The sequence below is a fragment of the Artemia sp. Qi Xiang Cuo genome, chromosome 14 (genome assembly GCF_049724085.1).
Source record: "Artemia sp. Qi Xiang Cuo chromosome 14, ASM4972408v1, whole genome shotgun sequence".
Lineage (NCBI taxonomy): Eukaryota > Metazoa > Arthropoda > Branchiopoda > Anostraca > Artemiidae > Artemia > Artemia sp. Qi Xiang Cuo.
Genome location: NC_142807.1, coordinates 16700709 through 16717729, shown reverse-complemented (window position 1 = coordinate 16717729; position 17021 = coordinate 16700709). Strand labels below are relative to the sequence as shown.

The following is a 17021-nucleotide window of genomic DNA, read 5'->3' as shown; positions in this document are numbered from 1 at the left end:
GATCGGAGTAATAAGGGCAAGAACGTTATTTTTGCCAAAAAGGCGAAATATGCAGTTTGCCTTTGCTTTCACTGCTTTCGAGAGACTCTTTGCTTTGAAAAAGCTTAGTAGCAACGGTTATCGGAGCAATAAGGGCAAGAACGTTATTTTTGCCAAAAATTTGAAAATTGTGGCTCGCCTTTGCTTTTACTGCTTGAAAACGCTCAGCGGTAATGACGTTTGGAGTAATTGAGATAAGAACGTTATTGTTACTAAAAAGCCGAAATATGCACTTCACCTCTACTTTCATGCTTACAAGAGACTCTTTGAGTTGAAAACGCTTAGCGGTAACGATGATCGGATTTATAAAATTAGGGATGTTATTTTTGCCTAAAAGATGAAATGTGTACTTCGCCTCTGCTTTCACTGCTTTTTAGAGACACTTTCAGTTGAAAACGCTTAGTAGTTACGATGATCGGAGCAATAAGGGCAAGAGCGTTATTTTTGTCAGAAAGGTGAAATATGTACTTCGCCTTTGCTTTTACTGCTTTCGAGAGACTCTTTGAGTTGAAAACGCTTAGTAGTAACGATGATCGGGAGTAATAAGGGCAAGAACGTTATTGTTGCCAAAATGCAAAATATGTACTTTCCCTCTGCTTTTACTGTTTACAATAGACTCTTTAAAAGTTGAATTAAATAAAAATAAAAAACAAGTTGTTTCAAATGAAAGTAAGAAGCAACATTAAAACTTAAAACGAACAGACATCATTGCGTATATGATGAGATTCGCCCCTAGTCAATACCTCTTTCCTTACGCTAAAGTTCGAATTTTGTTCTAATTCTTTAAGAATGACCCGTGAATCACAAAGGTCGTTCAATTAGAATAAATAGCTCTTTTGAAAGTACAAATAAAAACTTTAGCGTAAAGACCTAGATATTGACCAGGGGGCGAACACCCTCATATGCGTAATAATTTCGGTTCGTTTTAAGTTTTAATGTTGCTCCTTACTTTCAGTTGAAAAAACTTGTTTTTTATTTAATTCTGATCGTTTTTTAAATAATTCTGGGAAATTCAGCGCCACCTTCATAGAAATATCCCTTCATCCATGGAAAGATCATCCCACGTAACCCCCTCCCCCCGACTCTCCAACAGAAAAATTTCCGCTGAAAACGTCTGTATACTTCCTAATAACTAATACTGTATAAACAATGGGCAAAGTTCGTAAATTTTAGCCCTTCCCCGGGGACTGTGGGGAATTAAGTCATCCTTGATGATATAGCTATAAAGATTTTTTGACTATGCTGAACAAAATGGCTTTCTCAAAATTTTGATCGGGTGACTTTTGGAAAAAAATGAGCGTGGGAGGGGCCCTAGTTGCCCTCAAATTGTTTTGGTCACTTAAAAAGGGCAGGTAAATTAAAAGTTAATTTCCGTTCGAATAAGTCCTTTCGCGATATTCTAGGACCATTGGGTAGATACAATCTCCCCTGGGACAAAAAAAAAACAAAACAAAAAAAAACAAAAAAAAAACAATCAAATAAACACACATCCGTGATCTTTATTCTGGCAAAAAATACAAAATTCCACATTTTTGCAGATAGGAGCTTGAAACCTCTGCAGTAGGGTTCTTTCATACTCTGAATCTGATGGAGTGACTTTCATTAAGATTCTATGATTCTACAAGATTCTTTTAGGGGTTGTTTCACCCTTTTTTCCAAAATATGGCAAATTTTCTCAGGCTCGTAACTTTTGATGGATAAGATTAAACTTGATGAAACTTATGTATTTGAAATCAGCATAAAATTAAATTTTTTTGATGTATCTTTTGGTGTTAAAATTTCGTTTTTTAGAGTTTCGGTTACTATTGAGAAGGGTCGCTCCTTACTTACAGTTCGTTATGACGTTTGAAACGCTTAGCGGTAACAATGATCAGATTTATAATGTTAAGGATATTATTTTTGCCAAAAAGATGAATTATGTACTTTGCCTCTGCTTTCACTGCTTTCGAGGTACTCTTTGAGTTTGATTACGCTTAGTAGTAACGATAATCGGAGTAATAAAGACAAGAACGTTATTTTTGCCAAAAAGGCGAAATATGTACTTCGCCTTTGCTTTTACTGCTTTCAAGAGACTTTTTGAAATGAAAACGCCTAGTGGTAATGATGTTCGGAGTAATGAAGGCAAGAACGTTATTGTTGCCAAAAAGGCAAAATATGTACTTTGCCTCTGCTTTTACTGCTTACAAGAGACTCTTTGAGTTGAAAACGCTTAGCGGTAACGATGATCGGATTTATAAAGGCAAGGGTGTTATTTTTGCTAAAAAGGCGAAATATGTACTTCGCTTCTGCTTTCACTGCTTTCGAAAGAACTCTTTGAGTTGAAAACGCTTAGTAGTAATGGTGATCGGAGTAATAAAGGCCAGAACGTTATTTTTGCCAAAAAGCCGAAATATGTACTTCGTCTTTGCTTTTACTGCTTTCGAGAGACTGTTTGAGCTGGAAACTCTCTTGGCACGAAAATAATAATAAATAATTAATTATCATTAATAATAATTAAATTCTGGAACACATACGGCTGTTTTTTTTTAGATGGTGTGAACGCTACGTGTGTCCAGCTCTATTTGTTGGAGAAAAAGGCAAATATAACTATATCCTCTTTTAGGGCTCTACCCAACTAATTACTTCTATATTTTAGGAAGGCACCTTGTCGTCTGTGCCCTCCCTGTTCGGGGATCGGTTAGTATTGATCATCAATAACTTCCTCTCTTTTATATTGTTTACTTTCTTGTCGCTAGCAGGGAGCCAGGGATGTCATTTGCTTGACGCCGAGGCACATATTTAGGGTTGCCAACTAAAAAAAAATCTTAGTTCAGGCCGAAAAATTTCCGTTTGGCCCTCTAGTCTTTCAAAAGAAGATTTTTTTTCAGATTCAATATCACTTTATGTTCACTGATATAACTTGTAATCCCTAGAAGAGTATCCTTAAGAGTAGTCTTAAACTAAATTTTGTTAGTCAAAATTTAAAAGTGTTAAATTGGAATATCGACAGGAATAAAACAAAGGTTGCAACCCTGGTTACAATTTCCCTTGGTTCCTAGTAAATAAACTAAAAGCGTTCGAAAGATGCCTTTTAAGTTAAAAAAAAAAAAGCAAGTCACAAGGCCTCAATATCAGGATAAAGCTTCTTTTTTAGCCTCCCTGAGTTTTCAGTAAAATGCCATCCCTGATGGCTATAGATATTATTAATTAGCCGTTCCTTTTTTTTTCTTAGCCCTTTTTCTGCTTATATTAGATAGAAACAAAACATTCCTTAAATGAAAGTAAAGAGCAATGTTGAAACATATTATGAAGAAACATGACAATCACCAAAATGAAAACCACAGAATTCTCTCTGTCAGAGAATACCGAATCATAGGGGATTTACATCCCAAAGATGTCAATTCTTGTATTGACAGTACCTTTTTCCCTATAAGTCTAGGAAAAAAGCTTTCACGTGCAAATATATAGAAAGACTCACATTTATGATGACTTGGGATCATGCATGGTAAGAGTAACCTGGTAACAATGTCAACCTGGCATGGCTTATCCCGCTAAAATTTATCGATGAACAATTGACTTAAAAACAAACAATAATACCGATATGTTACTTAGCATATTAATGTTCCGGAATGCTATTTCCATTGGCGGAGAGGTCCTTAGGAGTGTGTCTTTTTGTGTTTCCTTAGACCTAACACACTTTTTAAGTGTTCGTGTTTTTCTTGTCCTTTTCTTGCATTGTTTTTTTTTTTCTTTGTTTGGTCTAAACAACTGCATATTTTCTGGTTTTCACTGGCTGAAATTTTCCTTCAATAATTTGTTCGTGTTTTTTTTTCTGCAATCTAAATTTAATTGTGCACAATTGGGGGTTGAGGAGGCAGCAGCCCTAGGCAAATATTTAGTAAAATCAGTTGATTTTAGTTTTTAATCAGTCCTCTTTACTTTTGCTAAATAAAGTTTAAGTGATCGGCTTCTTCAATATATTTTTGCTGATTTATATTAGTTTGAAGGTTCCAAAGATTACGTGAAATGGCAAAATATACAAAAATTATAACACAAAATAGCTAAAATCATAAAAATTGCGCGTTGCAATTGCTCCCTGATCTCCTTATACGCACCAAGTATCAAAATCTATTTGTACGACCTCCTTGAAAAAGTAAGAAAGTTTGGGCTTTATAATACCACATATATTTGTTGAGCCTTTAAGCCTTCCCCCCTCCCCCAAGAAAATTGTCAATATATCCATTCAATGTTAGAGTGAGGTTATGCTCAAGCAATGGATAGTTACTCCAACATTTAAACGAAATTTTCAAGTTATTGTATGGTGAAACTATATGCGTAAATTAAATTTGCCACCGCATCAGCATGTCTGTATTTGAGACAGGGCTGTAGCTTGACCCCAGACCTCTCTCCTAAAACCAGTCAGGTCGTGCATTTTCTTGTTCTTTGCTAAAACCGCTTGGTTGTCACTTTGTCTATTGGTTTCACAGTGAGTCATGAACATAAGCTGTTTAGCTTAGTGAAGTTAGAATGAAGTTTCAGTGAAGTTTAATGAGATTTCAGTGAAATTTCAACATAGAAAATAATCCGAAGTCGATTTGGCTAGGTATTATATTTTAAGTATTTTTGAAATATATAAATAGCCTATATCTTATAAAATACATGTATACAATTTATTTTTTATTATTTTATTTAAAATATAATACAGTTTGTATCTTTTAATTTCAATAAAATATAAAATAAAAGTTTATAAATATATCTGAACCATACTATACGGAGAGTCCTATAGCTGAAACATACAGTGCCACTATCTGGAAAATATGACATCTAATTTTCTCACTTGATATGTCGGCTTATTTCTTTCTTTACGATAAATTGACGAAGGCATTTCTACCTTTTGGCCTTCTCTCAAGACAGGGGAGGGAGAGCTTCGAGTCTTCTTTCTTGTGCATGTTCTTTTTTTAGCTGGCATGTTTTTAATGCTTGTTGTTTGTTTCAAACAGATTTTCATTGAAGATTTTTATAGGAACAACTTGAATTACGTGACGGAAGAGCTGAAAAACCCTTATGTGTAAGTATCATATTTCTGTTCGTATTACCTATTTAAGTTATCATGGTTAAGTAATTTGTTTCTGTTAATGAAACCCAAAGCTACTTAGCATACTATACGCGTTATATACTCACTATTAAATTTAATCCAACTTTTGGGCTGTAGATCCGTACCCCTATTGTCTTCAAAGGCTGGCTGTAGCATTACCCTTTTAATTAACAATTTATTGTCTCTCTAACAGGGTAGCAGTGTAAAACACAAAGTTACCCGACACACTATATACGCATTATATTCATTATTCAATTTAATGCAACTTTTGGACTATAGATCTGTACCCTTATTGTCTAAAGGTGCAGGCTGTAGCATTACCCTCGTAAATTAACAATTTAGCGCCTCCCTAGCAGGTTAGCAGAGTAAAACACAAAGCTACTTATCATACTACATACATGTAATATTCACTATTGAATTTAATGCAACTTTTGGGCTACATATCTTTAGCCCCATTGTCTATAGGGGCAGGCTGCAGCATTACCCTTGTAAATTAACAGTTTAGCCCCTCCCTGACAGTGTAACAGCGTAAAATTATTTAGTCATTTTTTTTAGACAGAGTTCTTTTTGGAGAAAGGGGTCAACAAGTTTTGTTTGTAGGGAAGGGGGCAAACATGAACAAGCCCCTCTGTTAGCCAGTATGCAATAACAAGATTGCGCTGCTTCGGCACGTAAACGGGATTTTTCCTTCCCTTCCCTTCTTACTTCCCTGACCCGTCTATTTATTTATTTTTTACATTTTCAGAAGGTCTCAACCTCTCAAATCGTCCCCTGGCTACGCTGGTGCAGCTTTTGGGGCATGGATCAGCATTAATCTTAATCTTTAAATAATGAATATAGCCACAAAATATGAAAAATGGCATACTATTTTATTTCTCTTGAGATGAGTCATTTCAATGATTTGAGATGTTATGAAATATTTTTAGACTTTGTTCCTAATGTAAATTTGGTGTCTTCTTTTTTATATTTTGAGATGTCATTTGAAATATTCAAATTTCCTAAGAATTATCCCTAGATTGTCAATCTTATGCACAACATATATATATTAAAAGCTCCTTCCGTTCTCCCCTGTGTTTACGTTGAAGGTATTCCTTTTTAAAACAAAACAGCTATATACACATACACTATGATGAAGTTTCTCTCAGAAATAGGCCGTCATTGTGAGAAGCTTCGGAAATTATTTTTTAAGGCCAGAGTTTTCAAAATTTTCACGTGAGATCCTTTAGTTTTTTATGGAGGGAAAGGGGGTTTTAACCCCCCCCCCCAACCTTTTTTTAATTCTGATAAGTACGTTTGGGTAAGCGTGTGATACTTTATACATGGTTGCAGCTCCACTCTCATTGTAGAAACGGCAGATTTACAAATCAAAGCACTGCAACAAAAATTCAACTTGACTGTAAAGAGCCGTTATTATAAGGGAGAGGTATACCACCTCTTATTTTTGACAAGAAACATTCAGACATGTATAAGTTATCCAGAATAGATATGATTTTTATTTAATTCACTTTCCTTTGAGGAAGTGCTTCAGTACTGGTTAGAAACAACTTCATTTTACATTCTATTTATTATTGTTGAAAAACAATACCGATTATTTTTTGGTTCTCGGTCGTATTTAGTCTAACTTTTATTTTATTACAATCTGATTGATCTGAGTCCGAACCAGGTGCAGGTGGTTTAGTAGATATGCCAAATTTTTTGAAAGGAATCGATCATAGTGCTACCACAAATTCGTATTCAGTTGCTGTAGATTACTAGCATATTTCGTAACTAAATGGTATCGTTAAAGGTGTAATTTGAAAGTTCAATTAGGATATTAATTCAAAATGCAGCAAATTTTAATTCAAAAGCTATAAACAAGAATGGAATCAAAACGGAATTCGAATAGGACAAGTTGAATTCGATATCTTCAATCAGTCTATTGATTCTATTTTATTGGAAAAATACTGATTATTTTTTGTTCTTGGCCGTATTTAGTCTAACATTTTTTTTTTATTACAATGTGATGGATCGGAGTCCAAACTTGGTGCAAATGATTTGGTAGATATGCTAAATTTTTTTGAAGGAATCAATCATAGTGCTACCACAAATTCATATTCAGTTGTTGTAGATTACTAGCATATTTTGTTATTGAATGGCATCGTTAAAGGTGTAATTTGAAAGAGCCATTACGATATTAATTCAAAATGCTACGAATTTTTATTCAAAAGTTACAAACAAGAATGGAATCAAAATGGAATTCGAATAGGACAAGTTGAATGCGATAACTTCGATCAGTCTATTGATTCTATTTTATTGAAAAAATACTTATTATTTTGTTGCTCTTGGCCGTATTTAGTCTAACATTTTTTTTGTTACAATGTGATGGAACGGAGTCCGAACTTGGTGCAAATGATTTGGTAGATATGCTAAATTTTTTTGAAGGAATCAATCATAGTGCTTCCACAAATTCGTATTCAGTTGCTGTAGATTACTAGCATATTTCGTAACTAAATGGTATTGTTAAAGGTGTAATTTGAAAGAGCCATTACGATATTAATTCAAAATGCTACGAATTTTTATTCAAAAGTTACAAACAAGAATGGAATCAAAATGGAATTCGAATAGGACAAGTTGAATGCGATAACTTCGATCAGTCTATTGATTCTATTTTATTGAAAAAATACTTATTATTTTGTTGCTCTTGGCCGTATTTAGTCTAACATTTTTTTTGTTACAATGTGATGGAACGGAGTCCGAACTTGGTGCAAATGATTTGGTAGATATGCTAAATTTTTTTGAAGGAATCAATCATAGTGCTTCCACAAATTCGTATTCAGTTGCTGTAGATTACTAGCATATTTCGTAACTAAATGGTATCGTTAAAGGTGTAATTTGAAAGAGCCATTACGATATTAATTCAAAATGCTACGAATTTTTATTCAAAAGTTACAAACAAGAATGGAATCAAAATGGAATTCGAATAGGACAAGTTGAATGCGACAACTTCGATCAGTCTAATGATTCTATTTTATTGAAAAAATACGGATTATTTTGTTGCTCTTGGCCGTATTTAGTCTAACATTTTTTTTTTATTACAATGTGATTGGATCGGAGTCCGAACTTGGCACAAATGATTTGGTATATATGCTAAATGTTTTTGAAGGAATCAATCATAGTGCTACCACAAATTCATATTCAGTTGTTGTAGATTACTAGCATATTTTTTTTATAAAATGGCATCGTTAAAGGTGTATTTTGAAAAAGCCATTACGATATTAATTCAAAATGCTGCAAGTTTTAATTCAAAAGCTATAATCAAGAATGGAATCATAATGGAATTCGAATAGGACATATTGAATGCGATATCTTCAATCAGTCTATTTGTCTCATTATTGCCCAAGAGAGTCTGAGACTTAATTTTCGTTTCAAAGGGCGTTATGTGAATAAATTTGATAAACAAAACGTGCTTTGGAATATTCAAATTAGTTATATATTTAGACATGTCATCATAACATTAAATTATAAAGTTTTTAAATAGTATTCTCTTACATTTTAAAGCCGAAACTAAGAATGAATGAAGCTTGTTCGTGTGGGACGAGATTTATATAACTGATTTTTTCTCTTGAAATCAAAAAGTATGACGAAGGAATAAAGAGCTTAGTTGATTTCTAAGCCATTTTCAAATTGAAGATTTTTGTACGTGATATAAGCATTTGTTGGAATACCACAAATAATTATATTAAAGTTTTGCAATATAAATCAATAAATGGAATATATTTGCAATATATATCCAAAGCATAATATCAGGTTGATTAGAGGCGCTCTTCATCTATTTGAGCATTTAATAAGATTGTAAACAGAAATTTGTGCAAAGTGGAAAGAGGATTGGGTACATGTATTTGTTGAAATACCATAAAATAGATATTTTAAAGCTTTGCAATATAAATCAATATATGCAAAATATTTGCAATGTAAATACAAAGCATAATACAGAAACTTACGCAAATGGAAGAGAGGATTGGGTATGTGACCCCTCGGAAATTTTAAATTCTTTTGTAATTTTTCTATATAGTTCCTTATATTTTTGAATTTGTTTCTTCATTTTTTTTCGTTTAAATTAATGCAATCTATATTTGACTGTATGTTATAAATCTTGGTAAACGCTTTTTCTATGCAAAATAAACCTTTTTTAAGCTGTGGCTGGCACAAAGGACGAAACTTCGTCCTTTGTGAAAATTGTAATTTTAAAAGATTATAGAGAGCTAATATGCAATGGGAGCTATAATGTTGGGAAAGGTTCAAACTACATTAATTTTATGTTTTTTTGGCGAAATTGTGTTCTTACGATTGTGTCAATCAAAAACTTGTTTGTGTGAAATATGTTCTCAAAAATTGTTAGAGTTGTAAAAAAAACCTCATACTCTATTAACTGTCTCATTAACTTCTTTTTATTTATTGTAGATTCTATACAACCTTATCCTGTGGAAATCGTTGTGAGATCACGCTCTTTTTGAATAAATCTGCTGTCTCTACTGTAATTCCACTATATATTTGTTTTATTAAGTTTATCATTTATTATTTCAGGAATCTTCCAAGAGCCATTATAATTGGTCTTCCACTTGTAACAGGTTGTTATGTTCTTGTTAATGTTGCATATTTGGCTGTGTTATCCCCCATCGAAATGATCAACTCTCCTGCAGTTGCTGTTGTAAGTAAACACACTCTTTATTTCTTCTTTTCTTTTGTCTAAAAAATCAACACTTCTTTTACTTCATGAAAACTGTGAACGAATATAATGTGGTCTTCAGCCACAGATTCAAATGGGGATTTAGGGACTTCCTCGTGAGATCTTCAGTCTTTTAAGAGACGCAGAAGCCTTTAATTGTATTCTTCAGTACCCAAGTGATCGACCCTCTGATAGCTGCTGTTGTAAGTCTACTTAATTTTTCAGAGGGAACCCCACTGGAAAACAAGAAGATATCAAAATTCTGTAAAAATAGGAAGACAAAAAAATGTTCCTATTTAACTCTTGGTAAATAGAACCCTCGGAAGAACTACTTCCTCTGGAAAATTTTCTGGTTTCCATCATGCCCAGGACAACATACCCAATACCTAATTTTAACATATTTATAGATATATCTCCCCGCTCCTAAATTCTTATCACTATTGACGGAATAACCAAATTGAGTTGGGGCTCAGGCCACTAACGTCCATTGACTCCATTCCCAAACTCTTAGCTTTATTCCCCTTTTTTGGCAGACAACAAGAATTTAGGACTGTTCTCATCAACATTTTGCCAATGGGGAGGGGTGTTAACTGGTTTGACCCCTCCCCCACGAAATTCCTGTTCAACTCGTGAAAACATAACAAAAAAGCATATAAAATATTTTTTGATGCGTTTTTTGAAAAATATTGGTAGCCTGTACCCCCCCCCCCCTTCCCCCAAAAATAGCACTTCCGAACGAAAATTTTGGATTCACCCTAGGCTCTCATATATTTTAACTTAAGTTTCCTAGAGATAAACATTTGCTATAGTATTTTCAAGTGTTTAACGGCATCAATTTTTCTTATTTGCGAAAGCTAAAACTTGGAGAGGATAGAAGTGGTTTATTGGAAAGAAGATCTGAAGATTTCCAAACATTTGAAGATCCATTTCCAAACTGGCGAGGATCCTAAGAAGGATGTAGCCAGATTTATATTCACATGTTCCAAAATTTCAGATGCGTTTTTCAAAGTGAAACAAGTAAAGAAAACGGTAGAAATAAAAGCTGAACCTGATCAGGAACAATCTAAGCTGCATTAGGCAGCCATAAGATGGCCCCATTTCGATATACGTCATTTTTGTAGAAATAGTATTAATTCTATGTCCTTAGATTCTAGAGTAAAAATAATTAATGTTCTTAATCGGACAAGCCTTTTTTTTCACATAAAGAGGAAATTATTAACAAATAATTTATAGTAGTTTTTTCAACCTCCAGGGGTAATCCGGGGTAGGGGGGCTTTTTAATTAGCAGGTGAAGAATAATTTTTACATCCATTCATTAGTATTAAGAACACTGAAATAAAGGACGGACACCAAGATCACTTACCAAAAAATAAAGGAAGAATTTTTCATCGGGGTCTTGAATGCACAGGCATATTTTTTTCAAGAAATTAGATCAAAATATAGAATGGAAAAAAACAAGGTCATATCCAGGGGGGGTTACCCGGTTTGAACCCCCCCCCCCCGAAATTTTTGACCGAGTCAAAAATAAGTCTAAAATTAGTAAAACCTAGGTAAAAATCAGTAAAATTAGTCGAAAACTAAGTCAAAAATTAGTACCCCCCCCCCCCGAAAATTCAAAAATTTGTACCCCCCCCCCCCGAAAAAAATCCTGGATCCGCCAAATAAATTCAAATAAATTAACAGTTTTAGTTGTAATTAGATGGTTTCGAGATCATGCAATTATGAACAGTTTATTTTGAAAATAAAATAGAGAGAATGTGGTATAAAAGTCGCACATATTTGATTTAACACACCATTTATTTTATCGAAATACTTTCTAGGAAGTATTTATACCAAATGCATGAACAACAAATTTATTACTATAATAATTGATATTTCCAATTTAAAGTCTCCTCTTCAAGCCCAAGTATTAAACTTCTAGGTCTAATACTTTTTTATCTATTATAAATAAGACTTCTTAACTCGAAAATGAAGAACAAAAAATTATAAATTAATCATAAATAACGGTTTCCAAATATCAAGAACAGTCCAAACAGACTAGACGAGGTAAGTCTAGGATTCTCTAATAAAAATAAATGATTAGAATATCATGGTAATTACATGGAAAATAGGATTGCCTTCCATGTTTTTCCAATTCAAAAATAATCACAACAATTAAAATTCTTCTATAAAAAAAAAGTCCATCATACTGCCATCTATACCTCGGCTACCGAAGAAATACTTCTGACACATTCCGGTCCCTAGACTCCCTTCTGGTCCCTAGACGCTCTTTCCGTCTATACCACTAATTCTAGGACAGAATCCTACAGGGAGTGAATTTCTCATCATAACGTTGATACCTCATTAGTTCTCTTATATTTTAAGAAAGCAAAGAGAAAACGTGACAGCTCTCCAAATGATAACGATATAAACAACACTAAATAAGTGGTTTGCAATTGCGTTGCTCTTAATTGCATTGCTGGGATTCTTGTTACTACTAATTGCGTAAAAATTCTTTCTTTCCTCCGGATGAGAAACTAATGAGAGTTCTAGAGAAATATTTCTGATACCGATATTTTATTTTGAAATATTTTTGTACCTTGATCATGCGCATTATTACGTGTGTTTTACAGTATAAGTGCACGTGGCCCCTGGAACTGCAAAAAATTTCTATTATATTCCTTTTTTTATATAGAGGAAACATTTCTCAGAGAAATTGAATCTTTTTCGAAATCTTTACCTCACTTCTTTGTTAGCCATAGTCCCTGTGAAAATCCCGTCACTATTACTCTTTCCCTTCTGTTTCTGATATTCTTCAATTTTCAAATTTTTTACAAAAATAGAGCTTGCTAAAGATACTATCCTTCCTAAGAAATATTTAACCTTTTGGTGGTGGGCTAACTTTGTGGTTATAGGGGTCCTTTTTTATATATTAATCTTTTTTTTTTAACTTTTCTTTTTAATGTATAACTTAAGGGCTTCTCACAGATTGCTACAGATTCATACTTCTTAAGTCAGGAATTCTAAAACAAATTTCAATTAGAACTTACCTAGATCTGTGGATTTGTTCTTGAGGAGGGGTACCTTCTCCCCTCCTCTTTGGCTTGGGGTAATTTATTTTTTGTTATGTTTATACGAATCTCTTCATTAAAAGAAGGAGGTTCATCAATCTCTAGCCCTTCACCCTCCTTCCAGAAATCCTGGATTTGCCCTTGACCTAGATAAGCATTTTTTGAGGCACACTAGTTTTGAGCTTACTGGAAAAAAAGAATTTTTAGTTTAAGAAACTGAAACTGAGATCTTTTATCTTAAACTGTCTTTAATTTTAACAATTTGACTTTAAATTTTGACAGTTGAAAATTAAAATTTGAAAGTTTTTTTTTAATTTAACTTTAACAGTTAAGTTTTAATTTTAAAAGTTAAGTTGTTTAATTGTAAAAGTTTGACTTTATATTTTGACAGTTTAAAATTAAAATTAAAATTTTGAAAGTTTAAACTTTAAATTTTGACAGTTCATTCTTATCCAGCAACGGTTCATTCTTTGAATAAACAATTTAGTTGCTGTTTTTTTTTTTTATTAGGAATTCAATTCTGAATAATAGATACATGTGACATTTATCATAGTCCAGTTTGAAATATATTATTTGGACTTAGAATCTTTCTATTTATTTTATCAGGCCATTCCTGAAAGGGGTAAAGTAAAGATTATCTTATGTGTTTTTTTTTACAGTAAAACTATAGCATTTTCTGCTCATAAGCATTTCAGAGACATGGATTTAAATGTTCAGCCTGTGTATAAATTTTATTATTCGAACAGGACGCTATATTTTTTTTATTTCCATTCATATGAGCACTCTCCCGATATTCAAAAATCCACTGGTTCCATACTATTGTACCTGAGCTAAAAAATCAACGGAAAAAACAGACAAAATTCAGAGATAGCTCGATGCAAGCCCACTTATTCAAGTAAATATACGTAGATGGCCTGATCTTAGGATGCTGTTATTTGATGACGTCTAAAACAAAAGTACATACACGTCTTACCTGTTGTATTTCTTAGGAATGAACACCAAATATTCAAAAATAGAAAACAATGAGTATCATAAATCCACGTATAAAATTTAATTATAAAACAGAAATCTTAGTTATAATCTTACAAAACCATATCTAAAAGTAAACAAGTTAAATGTACAACATATTTAAAAAACAATATGCTATAGCCTATTAGTTTGGAAAAGTTGTAATTAGAAATGAGTGTAATTAAGTAAATAAAATAAGTAAATTTGTAAATGATACAAAATGTCCGTATCTAAAATCGCATAAAGAAAATTTTTAGATGTTCCTTAAAGAAACAAAACGGATAGTATATTCGAAAGGACATATGCTTTAGTTTAGTAGTTGGCCAAAAATTATAATTGTAAATGGATGTAAATGAGTAAGTAAAATAATTACACAAAAGTGAATGAAGAAAAAAAATATGCTTATACAAGCTAGAAACAAATTTCTAAGAAAACTTGAAAAAATCAAATCAAAGAATATATGAAAGTGATAAAGAGGAAACTGAAACAAGCCTATGGTAATAACTTTACGTGGGCCATCTATCGTTACGATGCAAAAGCGTAAAATTAATTATAAATATTGGAGTGTGTCTCCATTTGGCAGATTCAACCAATGTATCATTATGCCGATTCTGCAACGCTTGTGGTCTCCAATCTGTAATCCGCCGATATGGAACCGTTAGACAAGGTCTTAATTGAGGTACAATTTACAGATTGGCTTTGTAGATTCGCAGGGTCTGCCGTTTGAGACGCCCTTTAAAAAATCTGTTTACTTCTTTTTTTGTTTTACTCCTCCTTTGTCCTAGATTTAAAATAAAAGCTGCTTTTTTGTTAAAGGATACAATAGTCATAAATGTGTAAATTTTTAAACTAGCCTGTGTTCTGTAAATTAACCTGGCTCTAATTAGTTTATGTGCCCAAAAAACGCCAAAGAATGAGACAATTTCGTCACAAATTATAGAACAAGTATCACCGGTAAGAGTGGAAACTCAAGTTGATGTAAGAAAAAAAAAAAAAAAAATCAGAGCCCTACCTAGCAAAAGTGTAAGATCAATTATTTATATTTGTCTCATTTTAAATTGACTTTCATTTTGTAAATTAACCTGACCCTAATAAATTAACAACTCAAAATAATTTTCAATGCAATAGAACTAGCCTACCTTCAGAAAATGTTTCACTAGATCCAATAGAACTTAAAAAAAAAATATGATTAAACTTTAGACTTCTATTTGTTAAGCTCAATTCACTTTAAGTTTATTTTAGATTTTTTCTTATCCTGCCTGGTATCACTGCACTTTCAGTGCTGGTACTTCTAATTTTCTAGGGTGCCCATCTTTTGGCACAAAAGATTCCCTCCATCTATTCTATCTTCTGACGTCATAGATTTGAATTTAGTTGCAATTTGGTGACAGTCTTCATTTAAATGATTTAAAAAACTTGTTTCGTAAATTTAGAAAAAAATCCCTTTGATTTGGCTTAAAATCCTTCTAAGATCATAGGAATAGTATTTAATAAATCTGGAACCAAAGATAAAGAGTGAAAAACTCCTTATTCAGTTTTTTTAAAGTTAAAAAGTAAAACGTATTTTTACAAAATTTAAAGGTATACCTTTGTCTTCTATACAGTCTCCCTACTCCCTTAAATAGCGAAAGAGTAGAGACATAGCACTTCTTTAGAATATATTTTGGGCTGTAGCTTCCTTCCTGAAAGTTTTATTTTCCTTATTCAACTACTTTCAAAGATAGCAGAAAAATTTATCTAGAACTTTACCCTATTTTCTTTTGCCACAGTTTTAAGAAAATTGCTCAGCCAACCTGCATGTTCTTCCCTTTGAAGCATGCTTTCCCCTCTTTATGTTGCATGTTCAGTTTGCATCCTCCCCCATACTATGTGTTTTTGCTTTAGGACTGGGGTTTTCGTGTGCTGGGACCAGTGGCGTTTCTCATACCTCTAGCAGTAGCTATGTCAACCTTTGGTGCAGCAAACGGATCCCAGTTCACTGCCGGTAGGTGAGTAGAGTCTGCTTTTTTTCCTTGTTTTCTTGCGTCCGTAGAGCAGATGCTAGTAAAGTACCAATGACAGTGAAATTGGATTCTGTTTTTTTGAATTGGCCTTATGGAAATCTACACAACCACCTGTGTCTTTAAAATTTGGAACAATTGACAATACAAATTTAATGAGAAACAGCTCCATATACAGCTATGCAGCTTTTAGAAGAAGTGGGTACCATATTTAAAAGGTCAAAAATCAGCAGAAAATGAGCTAAAACCTATTACACTAAACAGCTTAAGAAGGTGTAGCGTTTCTTTGAAGGTGTAGTTGTCTTTTGGAATGATAAAATTGCTAATCTTGGAAATGTTTCTGACAAAAAGCGTTGTGTCAAATTAAACTAATTAGTTTTGCGTATTTACTTTCACATTTTATCGTGACGAAAGTTTGGCAGCATTACCCTAAAAGCTTCATAATTTTGAAAATTCAAAAGAAACATCTTAAAAAGGCACGTTTTCAGGTGTTAGTAGACCTAAGATGGGTTCATGGGAGGGGGGGGGGGAGATATTTTTACTTTGAAGTCCTTTGTACTTTAGGAAACATTAAAAACGGTGAATGACGCACAGTCAAAATTCTGTTCGGATTAAGATGTATCCCCAATGTTGTTCCATGTATTCCAAATATTGAAAAAAAATTGTGTTCGAAACAAGTTGGACTTTTTTTTGGAGGGGAGGAAGGCTTAAACATCAAAACTACTCTGGTTATGGTCATCTACATCGGTAATGCTAGTATTCAATCAACGAGGTGCAACTTTAAAACAATAGAGACAGAAATCAATCTGACGTGTACGGCGATTGACGGAGGCCTTCCATCCCAGACCTCTTCCAAGGTTTCTGCCTTTTCACCAATTCTCTTCGTACTTACGTATACTTTTTTATAGTTCACGTGTTATTTCAGCTAAAATGAGCTTGTCCTCTCCCCTTAATGTCAGCCCCCCTCCAGCCAAAAACTTTTGTACGTGCATGCCAATTATATCTCTGTGGTGGAAATGAGGCACCTTTTCCTAGTCATGTATTCCAAGCACATTCAAGCTCAAGTGATTTTTCGAGTAGCTTTACACAAAATTATAGAGAAGCACTCTAAGTGTAAGACTTTAAAAAATGCTAAGATAACTTGG

General features: G+C 33.2%; 1 protein-coding gene across 8 annotated transcripts in view; it reads left to right on the top strand.

Annotated features, from left to right (window-relative positions):
* sbm (L-type amino acid transporter sobremesa) overlaps positions 1-17021 on the top strand; it is a 301361-nt gene that overhangs the window by 235201 nt on the left and 49139 nt on the right. For 5 of the 8 annotated variants that reach the window (XM_089100815.1, XM_089100817.1, XM_089100819.1 and 2 more), the window contains 3 exons: positions 5042-5086; positions 9677-9800; positions 15761-15864. In XM_089100815.1, coding sequence (XP_088956941.1) covers positions 5042-5086; positions 9677-9800; positions 15761-15864 — 273 coding nt within the window. The remainder of the gene's footprint in view (positions 1-5041; positions 5087-9676; positions 9801-15760; positions 15865-17021) is intronic. The other 3 variants (XM_089100818.1, XM_089100820.1, XM_089100814.1) reach the window with 1 other exon arrangement.